We start from the raw sequence: 25241 nt of genomic DNA, 5'->3' as shown, positions 1-25241 counted from the left end.
GCTCACAGCCACACACTAAGTAGGAGGCATATTAGGAGTTCAAACCCAAGCTCTCAGACTCAAGAGCAGGAGTTCTTAACCACTTACTATGCCACATTATTAAATTTCCAGTATGTTTCTCTACTTTGTCTTATATCTCTCTATTAGAATTTTTTAGAAAACCCCTAATGGGATCACATAGCACACAGTGTTTTTATAGGGTGCTTTTGTTTTCTATTTAATACATTAAGAATATTCTCCCATGTTATTAAAAGGTCGTCATAAAACTGTTTATTCATTCAATATTTATTTACCAAGTGCCTATGATGTACCAAGCACTAACCCAGAAACCTGGGTACAAAGCAGTGGACAAAACAGTTTCTATCCTCAAGTAACTTACATTCTGGCACAACAGACAACAATAAGTAAAATTTTAATATTTTAGGTGGTAATAAATTTTTTAAAGAAAAATAAAGCAGGTGGGAGGATAAAAAGTGGGAGAAGGGATGCTATTTTCTACAAGATGCTTTATTATACAGTTAAAACATCACCATTAAACCAGCCTCCTGTTAATGAACATTTAAATTGCATCTAACTTTTTCTAAGAAACAATCCTGTACATCATCTGTTTGAACAACTTTGTGTCCTTAGTTGCACTTCTAGAAGAAAAAATGTACTTTTTAAGGGTCATGCCTCTTGTTAAACTGTCCTCCAGAAAGTGTGGAGCAACTGTATAAAGTGTATACACTACCACTCATACAAAAGAGCACCTCTCCTCCATAATGGGTGTTAGTTAAAACAAAACCCAAACCAAAATTATGGTAATTTAATAGGGAAAAACAATACATTATTAGTTAATTTGCATTTTTTAAATCAAAACTTTGTTGGTTTACATTCCAAATAGATTTTTCCAGTTTATAATCATCTGCCTTTCAATGTTTTTCTAATTTTTTTGAATTTTATAAGGTCAAATCTGTCAATCTTATCCTTTATATGTCCTTTCCTTGCTTTTTAAAAATATGCTTAGAGTACCTACTATTAATTTATATTTTCTTCAGGTCTCCATTTAAAATCACCTAGGCTTCTTTTTTAGTAAGTTAAAAACAAAATTCCCCTCCACATATTCTCCAACAAGATCATTTTCAAAAGCCTCCGAGTCGATGAAAGGAAATATATATTGCTTCCAATATTTTGAAAAAACCAAAATGGAAAACTTAGATTACCCAATTCTGTAAAAAAAAAAATTTAAGGATTCTTACCTCGACCTAAAACACAGATAGCCATTAAGTTGGATGAATAATAGGTAGAATGGAATTTCAGCAGCTCTTGTCTTACATCAATGCCTTCTTGGTTTGGTCTAGTCTCTAGAGTATATTTGTTACCTGAAAGGAAGGAAAAATATTTCTTGGAAAAACCAAAATATGTGAATTTTAAAGTTTTGCGATTATTCCTGATATCGTTATAAGGTAAACTTAAAAACAGAGTCCAAGTATACACATATAATGATTAGTTAAATACTTTTGAACATAAGATGGATAAACAGGATGGTATAGTACAAACTAGTAACATTTTAACCTATAGAGAGTTTTCCCTCAGGAACTTAAAGTGCTTTATAAAGATTATACTTCTTAAAATTCCTATGAGATAGTAGGTATTATGAGCACTTACAAGACAAAATGAGATCCACATGGCCTCCAGTCACACTTACTTTAACTTCCAATTCCCTATGTGCCCCATAATTAATTGAACATAGTCACTAAGGGATCTTTTTTGGAATTTGCCAAGTTGCTTGCAGAAAGAAATTACTATTCTTGGCTGAAGCATTAAATTTGTGATGTGAATTCTCAAGGATTTGATCTACACTGGTAAAAAATAGAAGGCAATGCTATTTTTCTAAGTCTCAAGTGATGTATATAGCATACCACTATGAGAGCTCTTATGAAATTTAATAACTAATTCAATTAGGATAAAATGTGCATGTTAAAAGCAAATAGTCAAACTCTCTGAGTACTACCTTTCAAATAAAGATCTTGCCATTTAAAGACTGGGAGGTGGAATTTCAATGATTGACAGTTCTCTAAAAATGGCATCTTGAACCAGAAATATCCTAAGATATTATGTAACATATAATAATAGTATAACTTTTATTACTATTATTGCTTACACTAGATGGGCTCCTATCTTTCATCTGCAGAGATCAAACTATGGCAGAACATTTTCTTGATGTATTTTTTCCCCTCCTTGGGTTATCAGGTTATTGTAATGGCTGATGAACTGTCATTGGGAGACTCCTTTTCACTAAATTGGGTATCTAAAGAGATCCACTAGGTGGTGTTCTCAGACTCGGTGTTTAGTCTTGCAGAGCTACATAGTACTCTGAGCCAAGACTCACGCCTCAGAATGCTTGAATCAACGGATCTAGTGGAGTATGCAAGAAACTCATACATTTGTATGCAGCAGCAGCCTGCTAGTCAAGTTTCCAAGTCATAACTAGTCCTCTCAGTTTCACTAAAGATGGAGTTCAATTCCAGATCTATTCTACTTGGGGTCCTGGGACATTCCCTCATTCTACCTGAGGGATCCAGGTGATCTAAAAAAGTATCTGGAGTTCTAACTCCTCGCAGTGGGGGCGGGGGGTGGTTTGCTAGGTTTGAAGTTCTCTCATACTAAGATGAACATTCAAGTATTTATAGTACTTTCTTTCCCTACTAAATGAAGGTTCTAAAAGCCTCAATTCCAGAGGGACTAGTCCTTAGAGCTTCCTTACTCACTTATACTGCCACACTCAGATTCCTACAACATGTAAACCAGACTGACCACTGGGACACCCATGTTTGCAGAAATTAAGCTTTATTTCAACAAACTATAAATGTGATAGTGTTAGATAGAAATCAGATTTTCGGTCTCAGTGTGACCTGATGTGCCTATTCACAATCTGGGCAGTATTCTGGTTAGGGAAAAAAAAACCCTCAAATCAAAGTTTACGAAGACCAAGATCATAGCCTCCATCTAGAACATCAAATTCTTTCCAGTTGCCTAGCTCTAGCTCATTCTGCTTTGATTTTAATGTGCCTGAATAACTTACCATTCTAATTCCTATTCTTTATCTTTAGGTACATTTTAAAATACAGATATAAAGCAGGAACGTACCCCAAACACACTAGATATGTATCACTGGCAAAATACTGACAGTGCTATACAGCACAATGTGCCAGAGGACCACAAAAGAATACTATACAGCAAAAAGAATGAATAATTCACTGTTTATATGCAACAGTAAGGATGAACTTGACAAATTTAAGGCTGAATGAGAGCAGCCAGACACAAAAGAGTACACTTTATCATCTCATTTATATAAAGCAGGAAAAAAGGCTAAGCTAATCTGAGTCATGAGAAGTGAGAACAGAGGTTATTCTTGGGTTGGTAGATAGTGACTACAAAGGGGCACAAAGAGGTGCTGGTTCTGCTTCTTGACTGGGTGCTGGGTCCATGATGCGCTGAGTTTTTAAAAGTTCAATGAGTCATACATAAATAAAAGCAGTATATTCATTCAATTGATCCTTCAAATAGCAAAAGTAGAAACAATTTATCAGAGCCACATACACCTTTCAGTATATTTATTACATTTCAATACAAGGTTAAAAGAAAAACAAGCCAAAGGAGCCACTTTATCAACAGCAATCTGGCTCACCAAAGGTACAAAAATCTAATGATGCTGATCTCTGGCCAAACTGCGAAACAGAGGCACAATCGCATTTGTTCTGAAAAGTGGCTTTAAGCCACAAGTAGATACCATTCTGTGAATCTACACATTCATTTCTTTGCTGCCTAGATCTTTTCAGTCTAATATGTAATGACAGAAGGAAACTGTGGTCAATTTGGGAACACAGCCCAGACGGGCAGCCCTATATCCTTAGAAGCTCCTGAATTAGAAAGAGGAAAAGGTTCTCCACTGGGGGGTCAGGATACCCAGCTCGCACTACACTGACAGAGAAACATGAATATCAGGTACAAACAGTCCAAAGAGCCAGGCTCGTCTTTAAGTTTATTAACCCTTTTATAAAAAAATCTTTTTTAAAAGTTTTCTAAACACAGGAAGGCTCGTTGGTGGAAGTTCTCAAGAAACAGATGAGGAGGGGAGAGGGTGTAGCTCAAGTGGTAGAATGTATGCTTAGCATGCATGAGGTCCTGGGTTCAATCACCAGTACCTCCATTAAAACAAACAAATAAATAAATAAACCTAATTACCTTCGTCCACCAAAAAAAAAAAAAAAGGAAATGAAAGGAAAAGCAGGACATAATGCACAGAATTCCACAACTTAGTCCTTAAAGTACCGAGGAGACTCTGTTACTGTCAGTGCCGGGATCCCAGGTGGGGAGGTGCAGAGGAACAGGCACTAGCTTTGGTATTGGCAGAGCTATCACCTGATCCAGGGTCAGCCATCTTCTGGCTGCATGACCTTGAACAAGTCACTCTGCTTCTCTTAGGCTCAGTCTGCTGTTCTGATACTGGTAGGCTTATACCAAATTAGAAAAAAAATACATATAAAAAGCATAAGATTAATATTTAACATCTAATAAAATGGCATAGAAAGTCTGATGACACCAAATGCTGTTTAGGTATGTGGAGAAATGAGAACTCGGACGCTGCTTGAGGAGGGCAAACTGGATCAACCACTACAGGAAACCTGGTGGTATCTGCTGAATCTGCAGATGTGCATATCTCATCATACAGTAACTGCACTCTGAGATTTCCACTCCTAGAGCCCTAGAGAACTCTGTGTCCACGGAAACATGTACGAGAATGCTCAAAGCAGCACTGTTCCACTGACGGAAAATGGATAAATAGCGGCACATGCATTCAATAGTTTTTCAAAAAGCAGCAAAAAAATTAAAATAAAAAACTTGTCAGAGGCACACTCACCAACACGGATAACTACTACAAATAAAACACTGAATGAAGAAATACAAGGGGCAGAGATTACTCACAATAAAATATCATTTTTATAAAACTTTAAAAAGTATACAACATATTGCTTAGAAGTAAATGCATGGCTAGCAATTTTTTTTAAGCAATGTTTTTATTTTAAAAAAGCATGGGAGTGATAATCACCAACCTTTAAGACAGTGGTTATCTCTCGGGAGCAGGGAGGAAAATGCAACTGGGGAAGTATATATCAGGTGCTCAAACTATATTTGCAATGTTCTGTTTCTTTAAGTATTATGTAGAGAATGATCTGGCAAATGCTTTTGTACGTATCTCTTTTATGACAAATAATAAATCTGTTAAAAATGTTACAGTGTTTAACATAATACTTGATGTGCAGCAGAAAAATACATACATAATAATAAGGAGCAGCTACTACTTCTGAGGATAGCAAAGAAACAGTGGCACTAAGGTAGGGAAGAAAGCTCAGTAAATGGTCCAGATGACTTTCCTCTACGTTAGAATCCACATGTGGAGGAAAACGTGAATATGGCTGGAATAACAAATACCAGTTCAGCCTCTAGACATTCACTGTCTTAATTTAGCACTAATTCAGCTGGACCATTTATATCAAATTAAAATACTGCTAACACAATCTTGAATCCTACTGTTCTGGCTCTGTCACTACTAGAGTGAATAGGAATAACAAGAGAACCAATCTCACAGGATTGCTATGAGGATTAAATGAATAATCTGTGTTAAGGCTCAGCATAGCATCTGTCAGACAACAGTTACTTACAAGAACTTGGAATGTTGTAAAGTTTACAAAAAGTAATAACCGATATAAAGAGGGCTTTGTAAATTGTAAAGCTCAGTAAATTTTATTTTATCTTTTCATCATAACAACTATAAATTCTACTTTTTAAAAAAGCTTACAAACTCAGTACTGATGTATATGAATACTGATTTTCAAATAAATGGAATATTTTCCCAGAAAATTCTGAAGTCAGCCAAATATTTGTTATGCTCTGTGGGAAGGACTGAGTTTGAAGTTTTAGAAATGTGTTTTAGAAATCAGAGCTAGCTCCAACTGTATGTCTGATAAGGTTCCCAGGGAAAGGTCAATTTGATGGTTATAAATGGTCTTAAATGTTCTCTGAAAACTCAAGATTCTGAAGATTAGGTTAATTTATCTAGAGTTAGTTACACAGAATTATTTAAACTTTAAAAAATTCGTTATTTGTTTTTAAAATTTGGGGGGGGGTCATTAGGTCTATTTATTATTAGTTTTTCTTTTTTTAAATGGAGGTACTGGAGACTGAACCAAAACCCTCGTGCATGCTAAGCAAGTGTTCTACCACTTGAGCTATAACCTCCCTCTCTATAAACTACTTTTTTTTATAGCTCTCTCTTCTTGTTATAGCAATCTTCTAAAAATCCTAGGAAAGAACAAAGCCTTTTGAGATATATGAATTTTCCTAAAAATTTTAAAAGGCAATTCTCCTGCAGCTGGGTAAGTACAAGCAAGTACAAGATGTTTGAAACGAAAACCTCTTAAATGCCATAATAAAACACCTGTACACTTAGAGTTTTCAGTAAATTTCTAGTTTTCCATAGACACACTTCCTAGGAAGGAAAAAAAAAAAAAGACACTAACAAAGTCCATGGAAAAACCTAGAGAATAATAAATGGGCTGAAATATAAAATACTTTTATATCTATGAGTTTATCACGACACTTAAAAAACAAATTAGTCATCATTCAAGGGTGCTAGGGAACCAACTCAATATTTTGAAAACTGGTAAATGAAGGGAATGAATCAAACATTTGTCTTGCGTTTTCCTACAGTAACCGTACCACTGGGTAGCCAAATAGCAGAAAGGGAGATTTTCTTTTTAGAGTAGTATTCAAATTAATCTAGATGAGAAAAAATAATAGAATTAGATTTAGAGAGGTGATGCATTTAGGATGGTTGCAACATCATAAATAGAGATAAAACTAGACATTATATGCCCCTGATGGAAGAACACATCACCACCTATGAAGCTTTACACAAAAAGAGTCAAACATGAATCTAATCAAGCCTCTATATCCAACTGCCAATTTGGGGAAATATAGAAGACAAAGGAATATGTTAAACCTCACTGTTGGGAATGCAATCAGCAAGAGCTAGGCTATAAAAAATTCTATACAACAAACAACCTGATTCTTCAATAAATAAATTCCAGGAGGGTAAGGTCAGGGAGTGGGTGAGAGATAAAAAAATGAATCTATAGACTAAAAGCTTAAAAGACATATCAATCATTAACATGAAGCTTACGTGGATCATAATTCAAATAAACTTAAAAAAATTTTGACTTTTATGAGACAACTAGAAATCTGAACACCACCTGGATATTTGATGATATTAATGACAATGGTAATTTTATTATGTTTTCTAAAAGAGTCATTATCTTTAAAGACATATACTAAAATATTTATGAGTGAAGTGATACAATGTCTGGGATCTCTTCAAAATACAATGACTGGGAATGTGGATCAGACAGGACTGGCTGGGGCAAAGTGATGCATACGTGAGGCTCATTAAAGTATTTTTATTTACTTTTGTGTGTCTCAAATTCTTCATTTAAAAAGAGGGATGGAGGTTAGGGAGTTAAAAGTAAATGATTAACTTTTATCAGGATCTAATTTTATGTGTCATTATCACCATCCCAAGGTCAGTAGTCACTCAATTTCTGGTTCATATTCCACAATATTTTTTGGTTCTAATCCATTTTCCTTCCCTTCCTATTTTCCTATGCTAAAACATCCCTTGTTATGGCCAAATTATTCTAACTCATGTTCTCCAGAAGACACTGAGCTCACTCCTTGGTCTGCTTCTTGTCATGGTTTTGAGGATCAAACTAAAATGCAAAGAACACAGGTTTTGAATTCAGACTGACTTGATATTGAATTCTATAACCCCCACAGACACTTCCACTACCACCCTATCTCCCACATCCCTGGATGCCCCCCAAGGCTATGGAACTTTGGTCTAACTATTCTGTCAGTATTAATTTTGGCATCTGTCAAAGGAGATGATGAAAATTTCAGTATTGTGGTAAAGGTTAAGTGAAATCATATTAGATAAAACATCTACCCCAGTGTGTGGCATTTAACACTCATACAATAAATATTTGTTCCTTTTCCTTTTCCTCTTGAGTGTCTCTTCCTCTTCTTAAGAAAATCCTACCCACCCTTCAAGAAAATTCAATTTACATCTCCTCTGAGATCCTGGAGAGATTAATCATAGGCAACCCTAAAGCAGGCAGAACAGATCAATGGTTAAAAGTACCAGACCTGGCTCTAGCATTCAAAAGCTGAGTGACCCTAAGTAATTTAATTACCTCCTCTGAAATCTTAGTTTACTCATCTATAAGATGGAAATAATAAGAGCATGTATCTACTGGGGAGACTGTGAGAATTAAGTTAAATAATCCAGGCAAAGTGCTTAGTACAACACTCAGTAAAAATTAGCAAGGAGGAGGAGGAAGAGAAGGAAGAGATAATGATCCTGGAAAATCAAATCTGAGATTATGCTCCACTGAAATCCTGGGTTTGCCTTTCCTCTCCTACTAAACTAGAAGCACCTTGAGGGCAAAGACATTGATTATACCTCTTTGCATTTGTAAATGCATTTTACATGAAGGGGATTTTTTTTTTAATTACCTGTCAATTTAGAGAGAGAATCTGAGCACATTTATAATACCCTGCTCAGATTCTTGCAATCCTGTGGTATGTGCTACAATACACAATTGTCACACAGCAATTAAGAAAGAAAAATGTCACCCATATCTAGATCCAGCTCCACCCTCTATTTCCACATGCCCTCCCACCCTGCCTTTCATTCCACCAATTTGTGAAGGAGTGCCTGTTTTGTTTCCCTCGCCCACATCCTGACTTCTTTTATTTCCTTCTCAGCTGACTAAACCTAGCTCCCACAGTGTCTGTGGGGTTATGTTTAGAGAAACAGATCACTAAAAAATAACCTAAACTAACTTTTCCCTTTTCTGTTCCAAACTGCTTTTAAAAATTCTACTGCTTCTGCTTTTATTCCCTGAAGAGGCAAAGGACGGAAAAAAAGGCAATAGGGTAGAGAAAAGGCATACAATTTATCAGGAACTATGGAAAATATAAAGGCATACGTGAGTGATAAATGTGGGGCAAAGGGAATGTGGATGGCAACCATCGGTTCAGTTTAAAAAGAGAAGAGAACACCATTCCTCCAATAACACTGCCCTACAGTCAGTTCACCAAACCTACTGGTTCTTGAAGCAGCCCTGACTGCCTCACGACTTCGATGGCAAGGACCTTTTCAAAGTTTTGCTGTCTTTCACAGCTGCCAATCCTCTGTTATACTGTTATTATAAAGGCTACTATCATTTATTGAGCACCATATAATGGCCAGACTTTTGGCTAACCACTTCACATGCACAACCTCCTTTCATCCTCACACCAACCCAACATGGGAGGAAACTGAGGCTTACAGAAGTTCAGAAACTGGCCCAAGTCTCTTGGCTGGTCAGTCACAGAGCAAAGAACTCAGTATAGCCCAACTTTAGAGGCCAAACTTTAAATCACCCAGGAATACGCTAGTGGGAGGTGGGATTCCTGGTTGAAGTCTGAGGCTAGGAGAACCACACAGGGGAGTCAATGAAGACATGTGTGTGAATACAGATTTAAGCAGAGTATCTATAAAAACGACTTCCAAACAAAGTAAATGACTCAAAACAGACTGTGTATTTCTTGTGTGAGCTGTTTTCTCTTTTACTTATTTACTTATACAAGTTATTATCCATTATATGCTCTGCAAATATCTTCACTGGGTATGTGCTTGTCTTGTTTTTGTGTCTCTATTGAACAGGAATTTTATATTTTAATGAAGTCACATTTATCTTTAAATCTCTGGTTTATCTTTATCTCTAAAAGATATGCTTTGTGCTATGTGTACTTGAGGACCATTTCCCTATCTTGAGATTTTAAAAATTCTGAGATTTTTTTTTTCTTCCAGAAGTTGTGTAAAATTTTGTCTATAATTAGGTCTAATTGACCTGGAATTTATTTTTGTACATGGTGTGAGATGAGATCTAATTTTATTTCTCTCTACATGGATAACTAATTGCCCCTGCACCAGTTACTGAAAGGCCCCTCCTTTCCTTACTCATTTGTAATATACCCCTGTCTTATGTCAAGTTTCCACATATTTGTGGATGTGTTTCTAGGGTCTATAGTCTGTTCTACTGTTATCTTCATGTATCCCTGCACCAATTCCACTATTGTTAACAACTAGAACTTTATAGTAAGTCTTGACATCTGGTAGAAGTAGTCCCTTCTTTGGTGCTCTTCAAAATTACCTTAGCTATTTTTGCCCTTTATTCTTTCTTATTAATTTTATAATCAGATTATTAGATTGTCAAAAAAATAATAAACTTCTAGGACTTTCAAATGGCACTGCACTGAATTTAGATAAAGTCAGAGTGAATTATATCTGTGTGATGAGTTTACCCATTCATGAAAATGGTTTATTTCCCCATTTACTGAAGTGTTCTTTTATAGCCATTATATATTTCTTGCTCTTTTGTTAGATTTCTAAGTATCTATAGCTATTTATATAAGGTGAGTGAAATAATTTTTCCTGTAGCATTTTTCTAATTGATTACGATTGACACAAGAATGTAATTTTAGTGTTTCTCTTCTTTTGGCAACCTTGGTGAATTATCTTATTTTTAATGATTGATCTGAAGATTTCTTCAGATAATCATGTCATATGGAAATAAGAAAAGTTTTGTTTTGCTTCCTTCCTATCTCTTACTTATCACATTTTTCTCCCCTTGACTTCCTGCAATGACTAGCACCTATAACACAGCTGAAGGAAAAAGTGATTAGAGGGTATTCTTGTTCTGATTTTGCCTTTCAACAGAAATCCTTTTGAAACTTCAGAATTAATCATGATGTTTGACATAGGTTTTTATCAGTCCAAGAGCTTTTTGTTGCTTTTTGTTCATGAACGAGTTTTATCAAATGCTTTTCCTAAGTCTACTGAAATGATTGCCTATCATTCTGGATTACTTAAACTATGGGCTGCGACCCATTCGATTTGTAATGAAATAAATTCATTGTACTCGCAGAGCAAGATTTTTTTTTTTTAAGAAACAGAATATAACAGAGGATATCAGACTACATCCCAAGGTGTAAGATAGATATTTTTTGGTAAAACTTTTGTTTCAGTTGCTTACATGCACTCTGAATTACTAAGTAAAATATGCTTCTTACTGCAGGATGTATACAGAAAAGTTTGAAATTCACTGATCTATACTATTTTTGAAGCATGAAAAGCCACTGTTAGGGACAAATATCTTAAGGTTTTCTTAAAAATAAATAACATAATGCTGGGTTTTTGTTCATTTTGAAATACCCAGCCTTTGTGGGGGAAAAATAAAATACCCAGCTTTCCTGATATTAAGTAATACTTAACATATTAATATTAAAATAATAAATCAATACTTGATGAACAAAATGGCGCACATTCACAAAAACATCTGAAGTTACTATAAAATAATACAAGTAAACTAAGTATGAATTTCTGACAAACATTCAAATAACTTTTGCAGAATTCTCTATGTGTGTAATTTCTAGGGCAAGGGTATATAGCTTTCATCATCTTTTCAAACATATCTGTGATCTTAATGAACAGAACCTCTACTCCAAGAAGTTCAAAGTTAGTTTATATTTCCAGAATCAGTAGGTAACTTGGCATTTGCATTACTTATATCAGATTTTCCATACTTTCGTACTGAGTCTGGCTAATTCACCTCTTAGCTGTTTCTATGACCTCATCCTTTGCTGACTAACTGCCTAGCCTTGTCAGTGGTTATAAAAACAAATATGCTCTTAAACTGCACCCATACATATAGGACCATTTGATGTTTCTCTTTGCCCATCACTCCTGAAACCTTCCTCTAGGACATTTTAAGTTTGTTCCTTGTTTGTGACCAGAAGTAATATTGCTCATCTTATTCACTGGATTTATTTCAGGAAGATTTGTGGCTGCTTCCTGATTATGCTGATTGTGATTTATCAACAGTGAGACTATTTAACAGAAGGCAACTCCCAAAGAGGAGCTCTAACACTTTCTGCACAACAGCAGCAGTGTTGGTGGAAGTTTCTAACCTACCAAAGGGACTGCTTAAAGGACAACAATCATTGGATGTAGTGATTTTGAAATTTGTTTTTAAACCCATATTCCCTTCTTGACATATCACATATGCTGTTATTCCCTATGAAAGCCACTTTTTAGACAATTAATCACTACATAGACATTTTAGGAACCACAGTATTCACCTTAGCGATGACGCTGATATTGCATGCCAAGTATTGTAAGTCTAAAGAATACAGTATCACTACTTCTAACTGCAATTTTTAAAAACTCCTATTTCTATAAAGCTATGCTAATTCCCTGGCTGCTGCTGGATATATTAACTTACATGATAAGCATACATGTTTTTAAAAGTTTAGAATATATTTATTTATTCCTTTCTTGAAGTACAGTTGATTTACAATGTTGTTTAAGTTTCAGGTGTACAGCAAACTGATTCAATTATACATGTATATGTATTCTTTTTGAGATTCTTTTCCATTACAGGTTATTATAAGATACTGAATATAGTTCCCTATGCTATATAGTAGGCCGTTGTTTATCCATTTTATATATAATAGTGTGTATAAAGCATAAATTTTCAAGCACACTAAACAATCTATTATTTTTATGCTATTTTATAATCCTTCAAGCAGTATTTTAAAATCATAGCAACTTTTAACAATATCTGGTGAGTGGGAATGGCAGGAGTAGATGAGGAAATGGACAATTTTTTGTTTTTGCTTTTAAAAAAACATTTTTGTATTGTTTAAATATTTAAATTAAATGTTCTTTTTAATGAAAAATTAATAAAGAAAAAATGTACCACTATAAAATCAAGTATCTCTAATATTTATTTTATTCTACTCCCTGTCATCTCCACTTCTAATCTACCAGGAGCAGAGATCTCATGTGTCTTCAGTACTGTTCTGTCTTCCATGGAGTCGTACCTGGAGCAGACGCTATGCATCTACCTATAGATAGTAGACGTGGAGGTGATGGGAGCAGGAAGATTCAACAAGCCTTGAAGTATAGCATTCTACTCGGAAGACAGACTTCAGAATAAAGGGATCTATTATCAAATCCTTTTGAAATGCTGGTTAATATCTATGCACAATTCTAAGCACTTAGCTCCTTAAACAGTCAAGCCCTATTTGTATGGGATGGCCAGGGTAACCCTCTACAGGGTTAAATAACTGCATAGGTAATTGTTACTACAATTTTGAGAATATCATCCTGAGTATTGTGTATAAAGTCCAATGCCAGAAGCACTATGTTGTACACCTGAAAATTACATAATACTGTACATCAATTATACCTTGATAAAAAATGTTCAAAAGGTCCAATGTCAAGGGCCCGACTCTTGTTTAACATTCTTCTTTTTGAACTACTAGTCAAAATATTAATCACATGTTTTAAAGGATCATTGCCACTTCATTCTTACTATTTCTAAAATCTGAATTCAATTCCATACCTTGTTATCCAATAAGCTTGCTTCACATTTGGTCATTCTTCTTAATAATCTATTACCTTGAAGTTCATATACCTAAGCTTTAACTTCTTTTTAGGTAATGAGTCACAAATATAGTCACAAATACACAGGGACTTGGCAGATAACTTAAGTTTAGGGGCATGGTTTAAAAAATAACAGGGAGTAATAGAGATGTAACAACCACTTATCAGCTCCAGACTGTGAGTTTATAAAGAACAGGAATTAGGAGCTCTGCAATCTTCTACCCTGAACTGGGAAATACCATACTGGACAAAGAGGCCATGGTTCAAATGAGGTCAAGGAAAACTAATGCATTAAACCCACTGCTGACAAACCTGTCCCAAATTTGCTGAAGGGGTGTTTGGGATTTCCTGTAGCTTTTTCCAACTGAAAGAGTCTCCAGGCATCGTTCATCACATTCTTCTCATGTTCTGAATCAACTGCATTCACTTCTCTGTCTTTGCAACTCTCATCAAACAAGGGGCACAAGAAAAACTGTGCAAACCTAAGGGTGTGAAACATAATTAACAATTTGAAAGCTGTTATTTGAGGAGTGGCCTTTTAAAAATATGCTTGAAACTTTGATAGGAAATATGAATTCTACAGAATCAGAAAAAACTATCACTGCTACTAATAAAGAAGGAATATAATTCGTAAGCAATAGGAAAAATATAACATTGGACACATGTAAATTCAGAGCAGTCTACCCCTCCCCGGGATGTTAAATAATTAGTGAAAATATATAACGATTAACATCTCTGATTCTGACAATTCCATGTGTTCTTACCACACCACCAAGCAATTCCCCAACACCAGCTGAGCATCCTAAAATTTAACTCAATTCTGATACCATCCACCTGGAGATAACATCGGCTCTCAAGTCCTATAAGACTCCTCCTTCCCCTCACCTCCTCCCCCTGCCCCCCAACTGTAAACACCAAATGCAAGTCCAGGTTGTCACCTGGGCTTCTGACCAACTGGCTATAGATCAGAAGTTCCCAAAACCTCCTCCTCGGAGGTTCAATTAATTTGCTACATCAGCTCACGGGACTCAGAGAAACATTTTCCTTACTAGATTACCAGTTTTATTATAAAAGGATATGACTGAGCAACAGCCATATGAAAGATGCATAAGGCAAGGTATGTGGGAAGGGGCATGGAGCTTCCAACGCCCTCTATGCAGGCTACTCTCCCAGATCTCTATGTGCTCACAACCTGTAAGTTCTCCGAACCTCATCCTTTCGGGTTTTTAGAGTAGCTTCATTACACAGGCATGGCTGATTAAGTCACTGGGCCATTGGTGACTGAAATCAATCTCTAGCCCCTGGACTGAAAGTTCCAACCCTCTAATCACAGAGCTGGTTAACCCTGGCAAGCAGCCCTCACCCTCAGGTTATCAAGGGACTTCCCCAAAGTCACCTGCTTAAAATAAAAAAAGACAACTCTATGGCTCTCATTACTTAGGAAATTCCAAAGCTTTTAGAAGCTACGGGCCAGGACTACGGACTAAGACCAAAGATATATTTCTTATCATAAATCACAATATCACAGCACCAAAAAGTCAAGGCAGACTTAATGAGACAGCAACAATCTATTTAAGATTGGCAATTTGGCATGTCTCTGAAAACCCCTGTTGTATATGGCTAATTCTCCAGAAAAGGAAAAGGCAAGTGACAATGCTTAGGCAATAAATCTTGCATCTACAGTTTAAAGTACAGTATCACTAAGACTCAGGCATTTTAGGACAAACTAAGTGATTCATTTTTAAAAGGCTCTATTTGAACATGCTTCCTTCTTATGAAGAAAAGGAAACAAACTTTAATTAGTGGAAAAAGTAATGGAGTGAAAAACCTACAACATAGTAGTCTGACAAAGACATAATTATGGGCTTTTATGAAACACTAACAGAATTTTAAAAACTGAATAAGCAGTGGTTCAACAAATAACATGGCATGTAACTCTAACATAAACAATATGCTTGAGGCTATTCTTTAATAGCAATACTTTAAGGTATACTGAAGCTGAGCTAAGATCCCTTTAGTTAGTAAATTAATTCTAATATCAGGTTGCAATTTAAACCATGATTTCATACAGTAATTCTTAAGAAACTTTAGACCCCATTGTATAAAAAACAAAGTCCAGAATTCAGATGAAGCCAAGAGCAGAAGCACGATCTGAATGGGACTACTATTCAGTGGGCCTAAGAGACTTCTGGGTTTACGAACATCTCAGCAACTACACCTCACAGTCCAGCCATCAAAGAGGCTGTTATCATTATCTGATATTACTTTAAGCACACACTGAATACAATACTGTGTTAAGTACTACACACGTACCAATCCACAGGGACACTCCATCTATCTGGAGTCTATAATTAAAAAGATATGGAAACAGGTATTTCTGGACATGTAACCTCTTTTACCTACCTCAATACATTCAGGCTAGGAAAAGTACCTAATAGCTACATACCATGGCTGGACAAGCCCACAGAAAAGGTCATGATTATGACATAGTATAATGAATTTTTTTTAAAAGATGCTCTTCTACAAGTGGTTTTTTCTTTTTTAAACTCTGAGCCAAGTAACAGATATCCTCCATCAAACAGAGATCTATTATGTGAACATCTGCTGAGGCATTTGTAACACAGGAAATTAAATTCAGTGTATGATCCCAGGGAACTCATTAATGAAAGCCTTCTGGGAACACATACAAAAGATGATTACACCTCAAAGCTGCTGCCTAAAGATTGAAACATAAGCTAGAGTAAGAAACAGGCCACTCTGACCCAGTCATGTATCCTGAATCCATGCCTTTGTTTTGTTAATGTTCTTTGCACTACAGAATAAATTCAAACTATTAGGTTTGGGGAAAAAAAGACTATTATTAATATAAGTAATTACAGCAATTAAAGCTGAAAATTACTAAAACTGTGAAATCAAGCTTCATTATAAACCCATCAAAAGGCTGCAGAATTACACTTTCTTGGTAACACAGAAAGCTATAAAAATTCATCAAGGAAAAATTATGCTTTGAATAATGAATCAAATCACTGATATCATAAAAAATTAGAAATTATTAGCTGTATAGAAAATTGACCAAGAAATTAAACTGGCCTAGTGGAGCTTGCTCCAGAAAATACTTTCACAAAATGTCTCCAGGGTTGAAACAGCATGTCAAAACATTCTGTATCCACTAAGTATCCTTGAGGATCAAGGACCTAAAGGAGAATAGAATATTTAAGTTCTAGCATTCTGGAACAGGGGTATGTTTGAAAGGAGATCCATGACACTATTACAATTTATTCTTCAACACGTTTCATATGTAATACCAGTTAGAATGGGAAAGGCTGGTGAGAACTTTATAAGTCAATAAAGTATTTCATAGGCCTGAAGGCTCGTTTAAAGTCATATCATTATTTTTCCTCTACCACAAAGTAAATACATGATATCACTCATTATTATTTTCTTTTTCATAAAACCCAGGGGGAGGGAATAAAATGGTTAAAATACCTTTTGTTAAGCTATAAAGCTGTGAAGACGTCTTTGTAAAAATAATAATTACTATTATAAACATGATAAGTAGACAAAGTTGGATAATTTATAGGATATTCAGTATTACCTGTCTAGGGCACCTTCTAGGTGCTCATGGGAAACATCAAAATAGTAATTGGTATGTTCTCCACTAGTAAAGGCATTTGAACTTCCTGCATGCTCACTGAGAAACTGGCTGTATTCATTTTCTTTAGGGTATTTCTTTGTTCCCAAAAATAGCATATGTTCACAAAAATGACTTAAGCCAGCAATATTTGCAGGATCTGACAAGGAACCTGAAAGAGAAGAGACAAATCTATATAAAAAACATTTTTTTTAAATTTTGTAAGCTATCAAGTACTGATGAATCACAGATGATTTGGAAATTTTGTTAGTATGACAAATCTAACCATACAGTCAGAGCAAGTTAAGCATAGGCTACTCTAAAATGGTGCTGTTTAGATTCTAGTCCCAGCTTCAGACATCAGTTTGTTTGTGACCTTGGGCAGACACTTAATTTCTATGGATATTAGTTTTGTCATACATCACACTGAGAGAAAGAGCTGAATTCACTGTTCTACACTTTCTAGCTCTTATATTTCATTGCAGGAAACAATATAGCGTAGTGCTAAGAGCATAGGTTTGAGGATTAGTAACTCTACTAGCTGTGAAACTTTGAACAAAATACTTTATCTTGCTTCAGTCACTTTTTGTATATGTGCCTTACTTAGAGAGTTGTGCAAATACAAATTAGATAACCTGCAAAGAACACTGTGCTATGCTTGGCAATAATTATTCGTTCAACTTATGACGGTTATTATCTTACTTCCCTTATTCTAAAATGCCATTGAGTGAAATAAAAAGCTTTTCATAGAGGAAAGAAGAAATACACCTCACTAAATGTATACATGGATTAAGAAGTAACTTGTTTAAAGCAATATTAAATGTGGGAGAAATGTGCACACAAGAATTTAGGAAATACGGTATTTCCTAGTGTACAAAAAGTATATGAAAGTGAAGGCATCAGAACCGTTATTGAAAAGGATGGGAATGAACTTCCTTGCTGCTAGGTCACCTTAGCTGGGAACCTAACAAGGTAATGGTAAATGTAAGATGATTTAACTCAGACGACTGTAGATTACCAACAGCTGTGCAGGGCTACTATACAAAGTAAGGCACATCAAACTGGTAACCACCAGGTCTTTATTCACACAAATATGGAGAGTTCTAATAAATTAATGTCAAAATTAGGTCAATGAAACTGAACAAAGCTTAATTCACAATTTTAAATTGTACCTATGTGTACATCAAGTGCTGCTGATGATTTATCCGTGGTGGGATCACTGATGAGAAGTACTTTGATACCATTGGCCAGTTCTAGCCCACGGTATTCTCGCTTGTCTTCAGGAGACTTAATGATATGATTTTCTAACCTCTTGATAGCTGGATTATTCATTTTGCTGTAAGTCTTTCTTTGGAAACTGAAAAGAAAAAAAAACTATTAATTGTTGGATTGTGCCTTCTCTTTTTTAATAAACAAAGAGTAGCATGTGGAGGAAACTTATTTTGTTCCTTTTTCTTATAATGAAGTACAGTTGACCCACAACATTAGTTTCAGGTGTATGACAGTGATTCATTATAAATTGATCACCACAATAAGTCTAGTAACCATATGCCACCATAAAAAATTATTAAAATATTATTAACTATATTCCCTACATCCACATTGGCACCTGTTTTATAACTGGAAATCTGCACCTCTTAATCACCTCCATCTATTCTGCCCAACCTCCCTCCTCTCTCCCCTCTGGCAACCAAGAACTTTCCCTCTGTGTCTGTTTTGTTTCTGTTTGCTTGTTTTGTTTTTTTTTTTAGATTCCACACTTAAGGGAAATTATATGGTATTTGTCTTTCTCTGACTTATTTCACTTAACGTAATACTCTCTGGGTCCATTAGAGCTATTGCAAATAGCAAGATGATCCATGTTTTTCATGGCTGAGTAATATTCCATTGTGTGTGTAGAAGATGTACACACATACAGGAATATTAGTCATGAAAAATAATGAATTCCTGCCATTTGCCATTCATCAGTGGACACTTAGGTTGCTTCCATATCTTAGCTACTGTAAATAGTGCTGGAGCAAACAGGACTGCCTATTATTTTTCAAATGAGTGTTTCCATACTCTTTGGATAAATATCTAGAATTAGAATTGCTGGGTTGTATGATAGTTCTAATTCTAAATTTTTGAGGAATCTCCATACTGTTTTCCATTATGGCTGCACAGATTTACATTCCACCAACAGTGTACAAGGGTTCCCTTTCAGTCTGTGTATGTCTTTATATCTAAACTGAGTCTCTTACAAGGCAGCATATAAACGGGTCTTATTTTTTAATCCATTCAGGCACCCTATGTCCTTATCAAAATCATGAAGCACTTAGCTCATTTACATTTAAAGTATTTATTGATAGGCATATAATTATTATCATTTTGTTCATTGTTTTCATAAATTTTCTCTTTCCTTTTTTTGATGCATTTGTAAAATGGGATTATTTTCTGCATTTCTCTTTCTTAAAGTTTGTTATTATTGTATAGAAATACACCAGATTTCTGTATACTGATTTTCTGTATCCTGCAACTTTTCATTATTAGTTCTCTTTCCTTTCTTATTCTCTTGTTCCCTTTGCTTGTGATTTGATGACTTTCTTTAGTGTTATGTTTGAATTCCTTTCTCTTTATTTTTTGCATATCTGTTACAGGTTTTTGGTTAGTGGTTACCACGAGGTTCATATACAACAATATGAAAATCTGTCTTCTAGTCCTCAGGTCATTCTCAGAGATGTTTGTTCTACATGTAGTTATAGTTTTGGTGTGTCCATGGGAGGAGGTAAGGTCAGGATCTTTCTACTCCACCATCTTGACCTAGACTCTAGAGGAAACTTTTTATAGCTTATCTACAGGGTATAATCATTTCTCTCCTCCCTCTTACCCTTCATTCTTTCAGAGAAATGCTAACAATATTGTTTTCATGGAGCCAGTTTGTATCTAGGAGAGCATATGGATGGGAATTTGAGACAGAATTGGTTGGGCCATGAGTTGGTCAGTGTGCTGACCTAGAACAGTGTTCAATTACCAATAACTGCTTTCCCACATATTTCAGAGGTATTTACTAGAGTAAGTGAGGTGAGAAGTTGTACAAGTATCATTATTGGGTCAACCAAAACACTACTCAAACTTATGATATTCAAAGATAGGGCTGATCTGGAACTCATGGGTCTGATATGCACATGCTCAAAACCTAAGGAACACCACCACTGAGGAAAAATCTTGCGAAGTCCCAGTAAAAATAAGACACTTGGGCTGTCCTATGAAGGCAGCAAAAGTAAAGACATAAAAACAAACAAAACGTTGGAAGGACTCCAGGCAATTTTTTTAATCTAGTGAAGAGTTGAATGCCAGACTAGGAACAGTCCAATGACCTTAACAGAGATGTTAGATAATTTCTCAAACAAAGGACTTCCCCTTCCCCCAATAGTCCTCTCCTTTCTTCTCTAGTAAGGCTGGAGTTACAGTGATGGGAAGGGACTATTAACACACAGAATCCAGTAGGAGTATAAGTTGATATTATTGCATTGAAGGGATTTTCCAGATCTGGGGTATGTATGTTTTTAAGACTAAAAATGAACACTATCTTTGTCTATGTTGGGGACTGCTTAAGAGACAAAAATTGAGCCTGCTATTAACAGTAGGCCAATGAACTAATCAGGTAAAGCCAAAAACTTTTCTGAAACTACAGAGGAAAAAATGATCCTAGGCTAACACATTTGCTTCTGATCTGGAAGACAGAAGAAGCGGATCTAACTGCTCCTTAAAGATTGACAGACATTCAGATTTAAAGATAAATCATAAATAGGCATGAAATTAATTTTGGATAAAATATTTATTTTTTGTGTTAAAATCTCTCAAGATAAAGGGAGAGAAAAATCCAGTTTGCTTTTATTAGACTATCTTTCTCTATGAAATCATCTGTAACTAGTCTTCCAGGTAACAACTGATAAACCAAAGAGATTCACTCATTTTAAGAATGTCCACTGGAATTATACTATAGGTCATACTTAATGTGTAATACTGATTTTTTAAAAAACAAATAATACTTTACACAGACAGTACTAATAATCTTGCCCTGTTTATAGTAGAAGTATTTTCTTTAAAAACAGAGCATATTCATACTAACATTTTAGGGATATAAGGCCACCATGGAAAATTCAAAAGCAATTTGGAAGTGAAAAGGCATTATTTATGACTCCTTTCTATTTTCTTAGCCATAAGCCACTTAAGTTCAATGTCAAAGACAAAAATATCTAAGTGAAAAGTCTTTAAAAATGGTGTTTTGTGGTTAAAACAAAAAATTCTTAAAGTAACAGAAAATGGTCTATCTAAGCCTCCAAAGAGGGTCATAACAATAAGAATCCTGGTTCAGGTATTTCCCAAAGGACAATCTGTTTGGACTGCAGCAAATGCCTTCAATACACAGACGGCTTCAAAAACTTTAATTTGGGTTCAATATGCATTACTATTTAAAAAAATAAGTTCCAACCTAGCAGCAACATTAAGATTAAATAAGTTATGAGGCAGTCTCCATTAAGACCCCCAGCAAGAAAGACAGCATTAAAAAGCAACAGTAAAAAAAAGCTCCACGTGCACCACAAAGGATGCCTAAGCTCCTTCCTGTAAGGCTCTGCTAGAGGAAGGGAGAGGCTTGGAATTCTAGTGATGGATTCCATTAAGCGGGAGCAAAAACCAAAGGCCATTTATTTTGGTTCCATTGCCATTGTTTACACCCAACTCCCTCTACAGTGCTTGCCCCAGGCTAGTTAGATTTATAGGGAAACCACGGGTTACAAATTATTAAAATGTAATAATGATGATAATGATGATGACCATGAAACAAGCTCTAAAACTTCTGTCCAATCCATAAGTATATTGGGGAGATGAAATACAGCTCACTTTGGAAGGACTGTCTTATTCTGTGGGAGGTGAAAATTCATTATAATTAAGATAACCACCCTCAAGTATATGCTACATTCTGTATTTTTTTCAGGGTTCAATTTCCCTTGTCCAGCTTTTCATTTTCTTAGAGGAATAAAAATTATCAGAGTCCATCATAGGCATGTATATAACTCATTCGGACACTGAAGCTATGCCTGGTTAATATCCCTGGTATGGTTGAGAGTAAAGAGATGGATTTATTCTGTAAGTCAAGCATAAAAATTAATCTGACTACTTGAAAGTATATGAGATCAAAGACAGATATATATTTCTAAGCTGGCAATGCTCCCAAATCAAATATGACTTCTTGAGGAAGTAAAAGCCAAATGAAACAGTAGCAACATCTTCAAACAAGACCCGTCCCCAGCAATCCATATTCATTAGGCACAGTCTGCCTTTACCTATAGCATATCTATCAATATGTTCTACAACAGAATGATTCTCACCTTCTGGAGAACTGAAGGAAATGACTGGGAACTCCTCCTCTGATGATGAATTCCTCAACAGCTTGCCTGTCTCTGTATTTATACTCATGAGATCACATGTCCATCCAACTCAGCTCCCTCATTAGCATTTTATTTATTGCAAATGTTCTCCAATATGCACCAAAGAGCAAGCAACAACGTATTCTGACTTTTAGATGATAAATTAGTGCTAACTCAAATGCTTTTCCAGATATCTTTTTGATATTTTTAACCTGTCAAAGTCAAAATCTTGGAAGTAACAAAATTACTTTCAATTTTAGGGACATTATCATACAATTTCATAATAAGGCACAGAACTGTCAATGTTTAGCATTCTGATAAACTGGAGATGTTTAGTAATGATAGCGTATCTTGTAACTTTGTTCAGAATTTAAAACAGTGACTAAAATCACAGAAGTTAAAAGCTGGAGTAGCCTTTAGATGTTATCTACTTCTTTGCAGTTTTTGAACTGGGAGCATTAATTCTTAGAATGCAAAACATCGGAAACCACCAGAGACCTACTGAGCCAGAATCCGCATTTTTACAAGATCCCCACGTAGGTTAGTCCCTTCATCTTACTTGTAAGGAAACTTAAGGCTACTTGTCCAAGACCATACACTAAAAATCTACAATTAGGACTCAGCTCTTAACTACCAGTCCTGTGTCCACCTCAGCACCCCATATCCAAACAATTAAGGAGGCCTGTTAAGGTCCAGACGCCACACCATGCATACTGGTTACAAAGTCAAGTGCACCAGAACCTGTGCTCTAAAGGAATCCAGACTTGTGAGAGATGAAAACGAGTCATTATCTTTTAAGTGTGGTGACAAAGTTATCCCCTGGGTACTATGGCAGTAATGAAAGGGGCACCTAACTCTCTCTAAGAGGGGAGACAGGGAAAAGAGAAGATGAGTAGAAGCATGTCAAATAAGAGGAAGGGAATACCTGAGCAAAAAAATGGTGGTGAGGAAAAAATGTGAGGCATTCAGAGGAAAAACAAGAGCTTGATGTTAACAGAACTACAAGCAAAACTTCCAATGAAAGATCATGGACTTTTATCTAGGCCTCAATTGCAGGTTTGCAAAACAAACTCCCAAACAGATCAATAAAAATTCCTGTATCAAGAGAAAAACTTTTATGCAAATAATTTTTTATTCAGATGACACTTTATAGTCTTTTTTCTCATATCTCTTTAAGTGTCTCAGCCAACTGAATAGAAGATTGAGCAATTTTACTTTGCCTTTTGGTCCTTACTAACCCCCATGGCCCCAGACATATTTAAAGTTAGACTCAATCCATTTCTAATTTCTAAATGGATGACTTATAAACCTCAACAGGTAAGTGATGGAGCTATTAGTCAAATTATAAGTCAAAACCTCCCTTCTGTGGAATCCATCCACTCACTCCCAAAACCATAGGTGGAAGTCAAGTTTACCTATGGCACTCCTGAATGTGGAGGAGGTGCCCAGAGAGAAAATGCCTGAAATTAGAATCACATCACAAACCTCTCTTCCCTGCACAACTCAGAGGTCAGGAAGAGAGAATATCAAGGCAGTGGTGGTAGGAGCCCTTGGATGCCTCACCATAAGACCACATATCATATTCCCAAATACTATTCATGTTACTTTACCGAAAAATAACATGTCTCAGGGAACCACCTATGCCATGGCTTTTCAGTTAGAGGGACCAATGTATCTCACTTCATGCACCAGCTGTATCATAAAGGTGAGTACAAACTAAAATCCTGTCAATTAAATCTTACTTTCTCATGATGAGATGAACTGCCTTTATTCCAGGCAGAATGTCAGCTGCTCTAACTCTATGCCCTCTAAAAAGGAGTTTACAATGAAAAAAACAAACCTTTAAATGAACAAGGGTTGTTGTAATTTAAAGGAATCCTACGGCAGTAACGGTTTAGAGAAAAGAGCTTTTGCAAGTTACAGTTTTGGTACATACATATCAATGGTTGTTCATTCCAAAAGCAACAAGCTTAACATGGAATAATTTATAGAAACTTTATGAAGATTTAAGCAAATGAACAAAAACTCCATTTTACACCTCTTGCCACAGTTAACTACAGGTTTCTAACAGTCATAGTTTGGGGATCCAGGGTGTTTCCCAAGTATCCTCCTTCCACAGGTAGACTTCCAGCTGTTAGAAAATGTGAGACAGATGCCACTGTACAAAACTAATCCTAACAACCATTCCCAAACTGTCATAAGCTTTATAAACTGCTCATTGAATCTTTCCATTCTCCATAAGTGGCAGGTCACAGCAGCTGTTCCTGACCATTCTCCTCAATCCCAGATGAGAAACAAAAGCTCAGTGATTAAGTGGCTTGCCCAAGGATATTCACACAACTGATCTGTGGCAAAGCTGAAACTACAGAGGAAGCGTGGGAAGGGGAGGAGCAGAAGGTGATGCTTAAGGAAATCATATGTGACTTTCTTCCCCAGCTCCCAGTTACCACCCCTCAGCCCTTCCCTGACCCCATTCTCCTCCCTTACAATTCCAAATAATAAAAACGAGAAAATAAAAATTAAACTAGGTCAACATAAATGCTCCAAGGAAAACTTCCAGTTTTTCACTCATTTCTCCTTATATAAAACAGAGATAGGTAGTGGA

At 35.8% G+C, this 25241-nt stretch overlaps 1 protein-coding gene across 3 annotated transcripts in view; it reads right to left on the bottom strand.

Annotated features, from left to right (window-relative positions):
- IDE (insulin degrading enzyme) overlaps positions 1 to 25241 on the bottom strand; it is an 89015-nt gene that overhangs the window by 43127 nt on the left and 20647 nt on the right. For 2 of the 3 annotated variants that reach the window (XM_032491317.1, XM_032491316.1), the window contains exons 2-5: positions 18398 to 18582; positions 17190 to 17397; positions 13907 to 14076; positions 1239 to 1361 (exon numbers count right to left, since the gene is read on the bottom strand). In XM_032491317.1, coding sequence (XP_032347208.1) covers positions 1239 to 1361; positions 13907 to 14076; positions 17190 to 17397; positions 18398 to 18582 — 686 coding nt within the window. Of the gene's footprint in view, positions 1 to 1238; positions 1362 to 13906; positions 14077 to 17189; positions 17398 to 18397; positions 18583 to 22597; positions 22743 to 25241 lie in introns of those variants that run through there. The other variant, XM_032491318.1, reaches the window with a different exon arrangement.

This window comes from Camelus ferus, chromosome 11 (assembly GCF_009834535.1).
Source record: "Camelus ferus isolate YT-003-E chromosome 11, BCGSAC_Cfer_1.0, whole genome shotgun sequence".
NCBI classification, from domain to species: domain Eukaryota; kingdom Metazoa; phylum Chordata; class Mammalia; order Artiodactyla; family Camelidae; genus Camelus; species Camelus ferus.
Note: the sequence above shows the minus strand (reverse complement) of the source record. Positions and strands in the feature narration are given on the sequence as shown.